General features: G+C 41.2%; 1 protein-coding gene across 9 annotated transcripts in view; it reads right to left on the reverse strand.

The window, feature by feature from the left end:
* CRPPA (CDP-L-ribitol pyrophosphorylase A) overlaps positions 1 to 12324 on the reverse strand; it is a 454696-nt gene that overhangs the window by 152623 nt on the left and 289749 nt on the right. For 2 of the 9 annotated variants that reach the window (XM_061413610.1, XM_061413609.1), the window contains one exon: positions 11662 to 11746. The exons of the other annotated variants lie outside the window; for them this stretch is intronic. In XM_061413610.1, coding sequence (XP_061269594.1) covers positions 11662 to 11746 — 85 coding nt within the window. The remainder of the gene's footprint in view (positions 1 to 11661; positions 11747 to 12324) is intronic. 9 annotated transcript variants of the gene reach the window in all.

Below are 12324 nucleotides of genomic sequence, written 5' to 3' on the forward strand. Positions count from 1 at the left end.
GGAGGCTGGTGGCTACAGTCCATGGGATCACAAAGACTTGAATGCGACTAAGCATGCAGGTATATGAATTGCTTATCAAGGTGTTTCCATCACTGAGGTCATGTGGTACATGTTGGAAAAGGAATGGGCTAGTGGATATTCCAGGTTTCTACTTACTAGCTGTCTTACATAGGCAAGCAAGTTAATCTCTGAGCCACTGACTCCTCTATATAAAGTCAAGGATGAGAACACTTATATCTCACTGATTTCTTTGTTTCTTTTGAATATCCTGTGCATATCCTGCGTCAAGGCTCTTTCTTCTGCTTAAATATTTCTTCCCCATCTCTTTATCTAGTGCATATCTATTCTTAAACATCACATTCTTATAGAAGCTTTACTTACTTGCTTATCATTTTGTTTTGTTCAATGACTATCTTTTTTGGTTAACTGTACTCTGATAGAAAAGGCTTCTCAATCAAAGAGGACACTAATAGATGGAGAAATATACCACGTTCATGGATTGGAAGAATCAATATAGTGAAAATGAGTATACTACCCAAAGCAATTTATAGATTCAGTGCAATCCCTATCAAGCTACCAACGGTATTCTTCACAGAGCTAGAACAAATAATTTCACAATTTGTATGGAAATATAAAAAACCTTGAATAGCCAAAGCTATCTTGAGAAAGAAGAATGGAACTGGAGGAATCAACGTGCCTGACTTCAGGCTCTACTACAAAGCCACAGTTATCAAGACAGTATGGTACTGGCATAAAGAGAAATATAGATCAATGGAACAAAATAGAAAGCCCAGAGATAAATCCATGCACCTATGGACACCTTATCTTTGACAAAGGAGGCAAGAATATACAATGGATTAAAGACAATCTCTTTAACAAGTGCTGGGAAATCTGGTCAACCACTTGTAAAAGAATGAAACTAGAACACTTTCTAACACCATACACAAAAATAAACTCAAAATGGATTAAAGATCTAAACGTAAGACCAGAAACTATAAAACTCCTAGAGGAGAACATAGGCAAAACACTCTCCGACATACATCACAGCAGGATCCTCTATGACCCGCCTCCCAGAATATTGGAAATAAAAGCAAAAATAAACAAATGGGATATAATTAAATTTAAAAGCTTCTGCACATCAAAGGAAACTATTAGCAAGGTGAAAAGGTAGCCTTCAGAATGGGAGATAATAATAGCAAATGAAGCAACTGACAAACAACTAATCTCAAAAATATACAAGCAACTCCTACAGCTCAACTCCAGAAAAATAAATGACCCAATCAAAAAATGGGCCAAAGAACTAAATAGACATTTCTCCAAAGATGACATACAGATGGCTAACAAACACATGAAAAGATACTCAACATCACTCATTATCAGAGAAATGCAAATCAAGACCACTATTAGGTACCATTTCACACCAGTCAGAATGGCTGCGATCCATAAGTCTACAAGCAATAAATGCTGGAGAGGGTGTGGAGAAAAGGGAATCCTCTCACACTTCTGGTGGGGATGCAAACTAGTACAGCCACTATGGAGAACAGTGTGGAGATTCCTTAAAAAACTGGAAATAGAATTGCCATACGACCCAGCAATCCCACTGCTGGGCATACACACTGAGGAAACCAGAATTGAAAGAGACACATGTACCCCAGTGTTCATCGCAGCACTGTTTATAATAGCCAGGACATGGAAGCAACCTAGATGTCCACCAGCAGATAAATGGATTAAAAAGATGTGGTACATATACACAATGGAGTATTACTCAGCCATTAAAAAGACTACATTTGAATCAGTTCTAATGAGGTGGATGAAACTGGAGCCTATTATACAGAGTGAAGTAAGCCAGAAAGAAAAACACCAATACAGTATACTAACGCATATATATGGAATTTAGAATGATGGCAACAATAACCCTGTGTACGAGACAGCAAAAGAGACACTGATGTATAGAACAGTTTTATGGACTCTGTGGGAGAGGGAGAGGGTGGGAAGATTTGGGAGAATGGCATTGAAACATGTATAATATCATGTATGAAACGAGTTGCCAGTCCAGGTTCGATGCACGATACTGGATGCTTGGGGCTGGTGCACTGGGACGGCCCAGAGGGATGGTACGGGGAGGGAGGAGGGAGGAGGGTTCAGGATGGGGAACACATGTATACCTGTGGCGGATTCATTTTGATATTTGGCAAAACTAATACAATTTTGTAAAGTTTAAAAACAAAATAAAATTTAAAAATATTAAAAACAAAAAAAAAATAAAATATTTTCCAATTAAAAAAAAAAAAAAAGAAAAGGCTTCTCAGGGGCACCACAGGTAAAGAACCCGCCTGCCAATGCAGGAGACATAAGAGATGCAGGTTCGATCTCCAGGTCAGAAAGATCCTCTAGAGAAGGGCATGGCAACCCACTCCGGTATTCTTGCCTGGAGAATCCCAGGGACAGAGGAGCCTGGCGGGCTGCAGTCCACAGGGTCACACAGAGTCAGATATAACCGAAGTGACTTAGCGCGCATGCATGCACTCTGATAGAAAGCACAGATTGCATTGTGTAATTCAAACTACATATCCAGTACACTATATAAATAAGCAAATGTTACTTACTCAGTAGTTGTTTCCTTTCCTCTTTCCTCTTATTATATTTGATTTGTTTGTAGTTTAGATCCTGTAAGTAACTTTTCTTATTCCTTGATGTGCTCTTAGCATTTGACTAATCACCACACAAAAATGTGAAATGAAGACACACCAAAAATATGCTATTTACATAAAGAAATCAACAAGGTCAAGCAAAACAAAAAATATGGGTCCATATCTCCTTTGTATGAACTGGCTAAGCAGAAGATTCACCATAATTTCAAACCTAGCTGCTTATCTGGACACCAGTAAATAGTTCTTACAACTGGATTTACTTAGATAATATTTTCTTAACCCATTAATATGAAACTGTTTAAAATTAAGTGTACAAAGAGAAAGCATCTCATGATGGAATATGAAAAGGTCAATCTGGAAATCCTTCTTTGTACTTGAACTCTTGGAGCTTCCCAGGTGGCACTAGTGGTAAAGAACCTACCTGCCAATGAAGGAGACATAAGAGATGCAGGTTCAGTCTCTGGGTTGGGAAGATCCCCTGGAGGAGGGCACGGCAACTCACCCCACTATTCCGGACTGGAGAATCCCATGGACGGTGGTAAGCCTGGTGGGCTGCAGTCCAGTGGGGTCACAAAGAGTGGACATAAATGAAGCAACCTAGCATGCACACATGTACCTGAACTATTACTAATAGGTACTACCATGGAATAGACTTCTACAATGGAAAACATAAATATTAATAGGTATTGTTATTTTCATGCTTAGCATCAGTGGTTTGTCCCATTAAACCTGCATTAAGAATCCAGGGCTTTCCAGGGCTCAGTGAAAAGAATCCTCCTGCCAATGGAGGGGACGTGGGTTCGATTCCTGGTCTGGGAGGATCCCACAGGATGCAAAGTAATTAAGTCTGTGCACCACAAACACAACTGGTCTGTGCTCTAGAGCCCGGAGGCCACAATTACTGAGCCCATATGCTGCGACTACCGACATGCCTGCACCCTAGAGCCCGTGCTCCCCAACAAGAGAAGATGCCACAATGAGAAACCCACGCACTGCAAAGAAGACTAGCTCCTGCTCTCTGCAACTAGAGAAAAGTCCAGGCAGCAACAAAGACCCAGCACAGCCATAAATAAATATTTTTAAAAATCCGCATCAGAATCCAGACCAATACAAGTTATTAAGAATGAAGGAACACACACACAAATCATTGATGTAGTACTGAATGAGATCCGACAATGACATTCTCACTGAAGCAAGAAGAAACTTGTTATTAAAACAAGAGAGGTCTTATTCCATTTAGTAAGAAAAAGTAGGGTGTTTACCTAAAATTAAAAACAAACCCTCGAAGGCTGTACAAATAAAATCTCCTGTTCAATTTTTTCAGACTGAAGGTTAATGCTAACCAGTACACCCTAAAGGGGAAAAAAAAAAAAAAAGTATACTACGTGGCTTTATTTACACAACTGCTAAAGAAAGTCAAGTTTCTCAGGAAACAGGTAGTGACGACTGCTCAAACAGTGACAATTAGATTTGGCTGGCAGTACCTGGTGGAGCAATGGTCCCTGAGGGGGCTTCTCAAGTAAAATTACAACCCCGCACAGCTAAGCACTTGCAGTCAGTGCCAACATACATGGAATGCAGGATTAAAGAAACTGAAACCCAAATCCCAGAAACATGACTTTCTGTACTCCTCAGAGGGCAGAATTATATCATCGTGCCTGCCTCACACAAATAAGAAAAGACCATGAAAATATAGCTTATTTCCACTCTAATACCTGGGTTACATCTTTCCTAATTTATAAAAGGCAAGATGTCATTCAAATGGATAAAAATATTACTGGAGCACATTAAAAGGTATACGTATTATGTGAACAAAAAAGAAAAAAAAGGATGGGAACTCGCAAGGGAAAAATATTGAATCCATTCATACATGAAGAAATAAAAGTTTTTTTGAAAGATAAAACAATCTTTGGCTGCACACTTGTCTAACACATTTTGTCTAATAATTTCATAATTTAACATTGTCAATCATAATCTTAATACACTTGTAGCAAGATGGCAGAGTAGAATGACGTGTGCTCATCTTCTCCTGTGAGAACTCCAAAATTACAACTCACTGCTGAACAACCATCAACAGGAGAATGTTGAGTCCACCAAAAAGAGATACCCCATGTTCAAAGGCAAAGGAGAAGCCCCAGCAAGACAGTGGGAGGGGCGAAATCACATTTAGAATCAAACCATATACCCGCCAGAGACCCTAGGCAGACTCCAACAAAATCTTGCACACACCAGGACCCAGAGACCCCACAGAGGCTGAGCCAGACCTGTGTTTGAGTCTCCTCGGAGGTACGGGTCAGCAGTGGCCTGATGCAGGGGCAGGGGCTCTGGGTGCAGCTACCTGGTCACACAGCCTGGGGCATAAGCCCTCTTGGAGTCGCCATTAACCCCACCATAGAGCTGCCAAGCAGACGACCCACAAACTGCAGAACAATTATACCAAAGAAATTCTCACACTATTAAGAAAGTTCTAAGACCCACAACAGATTTCTCAACCTGGGTATCTGCAAAAGGGACTGAGAATCCCCAGGGAATTTAACTTTGGAGGCCAATGGGATTTGATTACACAACTTACACAGGACTGGGGGAACAGACTCTTGGAGGGCACAGACAAAATCTGGTGCACACCAGGACCCAGGAGAAAGGGGCAGAGACCCCACAAGAGACTGACCCAGACTTGCCTGTGAGTGTCCAGGAGTCTGCAGTGAAGGCGTGGGCCAGCGGGGCCTGCTGCAGGGTCAGGGGCACTGAGAGCGGCAGTGTATGTACTGGACCTTTTGAAGGAGGTTGCCACTGTCTTCATCACCCCCACCACAGTTTGGTCTCAGGCCAAACAACAGGGAGGGAACAGAGCCCCGGCCATCAACACACAATTGGATTAAAGATTTACTGAGCAAGGCCCTGAGCATTAGAACAGGACCCAGTTTCCCCCCCAGTCAGTATCTCCCATCAGAAAGCTTCCATAAGCCTCTTATCCGTATCCCTCAGAGAGCAGACAGAATGAAAGCAACAATCACAGAAAATTAATCAAACTGATCACGTGGACCACAGCCTTGTCTAACTCAATGAAACTATGAGCCATGCCCTGTGGGGACACCCAAGACGGGTGGGTCATGATGGAGAGTTCTGACAAAACGTGATCCACTGGAGAAGGGAATGGCAAACCACTTCAGTATTCTTCCCTTGAGAATCCCATGAACAGTATAAAAAGTCAAGAAGATAGGATACTAAAAGATGAACTCCCCAGGTTGGTAGATGCCCCAATATGCTACTGGAGATCAGTGGAGAAATAACTCCAGAAAGAATGAAGAGTGAGAACTAAAGCAAAAACAACACCCAGTTGTGGATGTGACTGGTGATGGAAGTAAAAGTCCAATGCTGTGAAGAACAATAATGCATAGGAACCTGGAATGTTAGGTCCATAAGTCAAGGCAAATTAGAAGTGGTCAAGGAGGAGATGGCAAGAATAAACACTGGCATTTTAGGAATCAGTGAACTAAAATGGACTGGAATGGGTGAATTTAATTCAGATGATCATCATATCTACTACTGCGGGCAAGAAATCCTTAGATGAAATGGAGTAGCCCTCATGGTCAACAAAAGAATCTGAAATGATATACTTGGGTGCAATCTCAAAACGACAGAATGATCTCTGTTCGTTTCCAAGGTAAACCATTCAATATCACAGTAATCCAAATATATGCCCCAACCAGTAACGCTGAAGAAGCTGAAATTGAACGGTTCTATGAAGACCTACAAGACTTTCTAGAATGAACACCCAAAAAAGATGTCCTTTCATCAGAGGGGACTGGAATGCAAAAGTAGGAAGTCAAGAGATACCTGGAGTAACAGGCAAATTTGGCTTTGGAGTTAAAATGAAGCAGGGCAAAGGCTAACAGAGTTCTGACAAGAGAATGCAATGGTCATAGCAAATACCCTCTGCCAACAACACAAAAGAAGACTCTACACATGGACATCACCAGATAGTCAATACTTAAATCAGATTGATTATATTCTTTGCAGCCAAAGATGGAGAAGCTCTATAAAGTCAGCAAAAACAAGACTAGGAGCTGACTGTGGATCAGATCATGAACTCCTTATTGCCAAACTCAGAATGAAATTGAATAAAGTAGAGAAAACCACTAGACCATTCAGGTATAACCTAAATCAAAACCCTTACGATTATACAGTAGAAGTGACAAATAGATTCAAAGGATTAGATCTGTTAGGCAGAGTGCCTGAAGAACTATGGATGGATGTTCATGACATTGTACAGGAGACAGGGGTCAAGACCATCCTCAAGAAAAACAAATGCAAAAAGGCAAAATGGTTGTCTGAGGAGGCCTTACAAATAGCTGAGAAAAGAAGAGAAGCAAAAGGCAAAGGAGAAAAGGAAAGATATACCCATTTGAATGCAGAGTTCCAAAGAGTAGCAAGAAGAGGTAAGAAAGCCTTCCTCAGAGATCGATGCAAAGAAATAGAGGGAAACAATAGAATGGGAAAGACTAGAGATCTCCTCAAGAAAATTAGAGATACAAAGGGAACATTTCATGCAAAGATGGGCACAAAAAAAGACAGGAATGGCCTGTACCTAACAGAAGCAGAGGATTTTAAGAAGAGGTGGAAAGAATACACAGAAGAACTGTACAAAAAGATCTTCATGACCTAGATAATCACAATGGTGTGATCACCCATCTAGAGCCAGACATCCCAGAATGCGAAGTCAAACCGGCTTTAGGAAGCATCACTACGAACAAAGCTAGTGGAACTGATGGAATTCCAGTTGAGCTATTTCAAATCCTGAAAGATGATGCTGTGAAAGTGCTGCACTCAATATACCAGCAAATCTGGAAAACTCAGCAGTGGCCACAGGACTGGAAAAGGTCAGTTTTCATTCCAATGCCAAAGAATGTTCACACTACCACATGATTGCACTCATCTCACACGCTAGTAAGGTAGTGCTCAAAATTCTACAAGCCAGGCTTCAACACTACATGAACCGAGTAATTCCAGATGTTCAAGCTGATTTTAGAAAAGGCAGATTAACCAGAGATCCAATTGCCAGCATCCACTGGCTCATCAAAAAAGCAAAAGAGTTCCAGAAAAACATCTACTTCTGCTTTATTGATTACACAAAAGCCTTTAACTGTGTAGATCACAACAAACTGTTGAAAAATTTTAAGAGATGGGAATACCAGACCACCTTACCTGCCTCCTTCATTCTGTTGCTTCAGAAACAACAGTTAGAACCAGACGTAGAACAACAGACTGGTTCCAAATTGGGAAAGGAGTACATCAAGGCTGTGTATAGTGACCCTGTTTATTCAGCTTATATGCAGAGTACATCATGAGAAATGCTGGGCTGGATGAAGCACAAGCTGGAATCAAGATTGCCGCGAGAAATATCAATAACCTCAGATATGCAGATGACATCACCCTTATGGCAGAAAGTGATGACGAGCTAAAGAGCCTCTTGATGAAAGTGACAGAGGAGAGTGAAAAATCTGGTTAAAAAATCAACATTTAAAAAACTAAGATCATGGTATCTGGTCCCACAACTTCATGGAAAATAGATGGGGAAACAATGGAAACAGTGACAGACTTTATTTTCTGGGCTCCAAAATCACTGCAGACTGTGACTACAGCCATGAAATTAAAAGACACTTACTCCTTAGAAGAAAAGCTATGAACAGCATATTAAAAAGCAGAAACATTACTTTGCCGACAAAGGTCCATGTAGTCAAAGCTATGGTTTTTCCAGTAGTCATGTATGGATGGGAGAGTTGGACTATAAAGAAAGCTGAGTGCCAAAGAATTGATACTTTTGAATGATGGTGTTGGAGAAGACTCTTGAGAGTCCTTTGGAATGCAAGGAGATCCAACCAGTCCATCCTAAAAAAATCAGTCCTGAATATTCATTGTAAGGAATGATACTGAAGCGGAAGCTCCAGTATTTTGGCCACCTGATGCGAAGAATTGAATCACTGGAAAACATCCTGATGCTAGGAGAGATTGAAGGCAGGAGGAGAAGGGGACGACATAGCATGAGATGGTTGGATGGCATCACTAACTCGATGGACATGAGTTGAAGTAAGCTCTGGCATTTGGTGATGGACAGGGAAGCTTGGCATGCTGCAGTATACAGGGTCACAAAGAGTCGGACACAACTAAAACTAAAGTGATTCATAATCTAAAACTCAGAGTCAGGAAAGTGAATTATACCTAAGTGGATGATTTCTCATAAAGCGGTAAAGGATTACTTCACTTTATTATTTTATAATATATTAAACATTTGCAAGAGATCAGTGTTACTCAGATAACAAGAACATAGGTAGCCTAAGGATGACATACTAAGGCTTCAAAATTCAAGAAAGAAAAATGAACTTAATGATATTTAGTGTCCAGCTAACTGACAGTGTGACTCAGTTGCCGAAGAATAACTAGGTCCTGAGCCAGAGATTTTTCTGCCCCCAAATGCATCACCGTTTCACTAACATCTTTCTCAAGGATGGCATCGGGAAAGGAAAACATAGGGAATCCCCTGGTGGGCTGGTGGTTAAGAGTCTGCCTTGTAATTCAGGGGATGTGGGTTCCATTCCTGGTCAGAAAACTAAGATCTCACAGGCCACTGGGCAACCAAGACCTCATGCCGCAGAGACGGAGCCCTCACACTCTCGAGCCCAAGTTTCACAACTAGCGCGCCTGCGGGCGGCAGCTACCAAGCCAGCATGCCACAATTAGAGAGTCCTGGTGCCACACGTGATGCGACTGATACCTGACGCAATACATAGTTTTTTTAAAAAAGAAGAAACATGGTCTTTAAAAAAAGGAAAGTAAACCATAAAATTCACATGCTTCTTCTGAACGACTGGCTCAAACAAGTTTATTTGCAACAGTAGTCTTTTTGCCTGCTTAGATAAAGGAAAAGAATTCTCCTTAGATTCAGAAAAATGAGTAGGGCTGTACTGAGGGAAAATAAAGACAAAGACAAATGTTAATAATAAATTAGAAGCAAGTAATTATGACTTTCCCAGTAGAGATAATAATATACTTCTTTTAGGAAGCTTTGAATTTCTGTGACCAGCAGCTAACATGTCTAATTAGTCCATATATTAAAGAGAATTTTCACACCCTCAATTAAAATATGCTATTAGAACCAAATAAAATATGAAAGTATATATCATGGGTATCCTATAATGTAGGGTGTGATTACTTTTTTTAATCCTGTTATTTAAAATTTATTTCTTTTAGGTAGTCAGTTAATTCATTTTTGGCTTCTCTGGTGGCTCAGTGGTACCCACCTGCAGTGCAGGAGACTTGGGTTCAATCCCTGGGTTGGGAAGATACCCTAAAGAAGGAAACAGCAACCCGTTCCAGTCTTCTTTCCTGGGAAACCCCATGGACACAGGAGCCTGAAGGGTTACAGTACATGGTGTCGCAAAAGAGTCAGACACAAATTACTGACTAAACAACAACATTTGTGGTTGTGATTACTTCTGTTAACTTATGGAACTGATTCTTTGTCTTCCTGCTTAAAGAGTGCTATCTGCCTGCATTCTCCCATTTCCTTTGCAGGGGCAGAAAGCAAACAAGACTGTACATAACTTATTAGCAAATGATTAGAAACTGGCAGGCAGAGGAGAAATACTGGAACATTAGTAAATTTTTACTTTAGTAACAATTTTTTATTTTAGAATATATTTTTAGCTGAAAGGACATCATCTTTAAATCTCTCCCTATTGAGTATCAAGAGGCACCTGTACAACATCACCAAACATTGAAAATGTTACTCCTACCTTTTATGTAATTCAGCACTGACTGCCAAGCCCATTATAACTAAAATCTAATTTATATTAAAATTTAAACAATGAAATGTTTTGAGTATTTTTATATACTTGTCCGTTTTGCAGAATTTGCTTAATTTTGATTTAACCTCAAAACTTTACCCACCCCACTCCCCAACAAAGGAGAACTTTCTCTTAGAAATGGTGCTTTCTGTTAGTAGTCCTGTATGATTTTTTTCCCTTGCCAAAGACATTTAAGGCATGGTACACATTCTTAACTTTGGGCTTCCCTGGTGGCTCAGACGGTAAAGAATCTGTCTTCTGTGCAGGAGACCCAGGTTTGATTTCTGGGTTGGGAAGATCTCCTGGAGTAGGAAATGGCAACCCAGGCCAGTATTCTGCCTTGGAGAATTCCATGGACAGAGGAGCCTGGTGGCTATAGTCCATGGGGTCACAAAGAGTTGGACATGACTGTATAACTAACACACACCACACACACAATTTCTTAACAGGTCCACTTGTTCTGTGGCATCCTCCTGGCACCAACCCTGTTGATAATCCTGATAAAAATACTTTCATGTAGTCTACTTAGACAATAAAGGTGAACTCAGACGGTAAAGTGTCTGCCTGCAATGCGGGAGACCCAGGTTCGATCCCTGGGTCGGGAAGATCCCTGGAGAAGGAAATGGCAACCCACTCCAGTATCCTTGCCTGGAGAATCCCATGGACGGAGGAGCCTGGTAGGCTACAGTCCATGGGGTCGCAAAGAGTCGGACACGACTGAGCTGTATTGGTGTGCTACAAATAGTACTGCAGTTTCCCTCCTCTCCTACTGCAAACACCCTTTGAGTACCTTTCTTCACCTCCCTCCTCAAACTGGCAGAGGAAGTTTGCTCTTCTACACACTCTTATTTGGGTAAAAATGGAATTTGCCAGGCAAGAGTACTGGAGTGGGTTGCCATTCCCTTCTCCAGGCGATCTTCCTGACTCAGGGACTGAACCCACTTCTCCTGCATTGCAGGCAGATTCTTTAACGTCTGACCCATGACGGAAGCCCACATTAGAAAGGATTGCTTGCCAACTCCCCTCCCATCATAAATCAGAAAGTAGAGACACTGGGGAACTTCTCTGTAATCATACGAGGAGGAGTGGCCAGAGGGGACACTGAGAAGCCTGATGGTCCATTGTTCTGTAACTGGGGCTGCAGTTAGGGTGGAAAGGGTGGTTACCAGGCAGTTGCAGAGGTCGGCTCCATCCTCGGAGTGTGGAAACTGAGGACCAAGCAGTGTGGCATGTGATACGAGGACTGCGTGCCTAGGGACAAGAAAGGGTAAAGAGCAGAGGACAGGAATGCCTTCCAACACATGGAGTCTGAAACGGTAATTCTTCTTGCAATGACAGCCTCCTCACCCAAGAACACGATCATTGAAAAGATGGTGTTTGGATAGATGGTGTTTGGATACGTGACATTTCTATGTCAGGTTTTTAAAATAGCAGTTTGCTAACATTTAGGTGGTGAAGAAACCCACATTCTGATAATGTAGACAAATGAAGACCCCTTAGTAGCTTTCCTTTTCTGAATTACATATGTGCAGTTATACATGTTTTGACCTGTGGCACTCATATTTATCATGTATCACCTTCATAGAAGATCTAGAAAAGGTATGCAGGTGATGGATAAAGTATATTTAACCTGTCAGTCTCAAACCCAACTCATTTAAGGAACACTTCAGAGGAACATAACAGTTCCTGGGGTGAGTAAAGACGTTTTAACAAGTATCAATATAGTTATCAAGCAGTCAGCAGTATACCTAACATACAACAGAAATGCTTTTCTTGCTAAGAAACGAAAACTGTCTTCTAACATTGAAATTCATGATATCCATGATGTG

This window comes from Bos javanicus, chromosome 4 (genome assembly GCF_032452875.1).
Source record: "Bos javanicus breed banteng chromosome 4, ARS-OSU_banteng_1.0, whole genome shotgun sequence".
NCBI classification, from domain to species: Eukaryota; Metazoa; Chordata; class Mammalia; order Artiodactyla; family Bovidae; genus Bos; species Bos javanicus.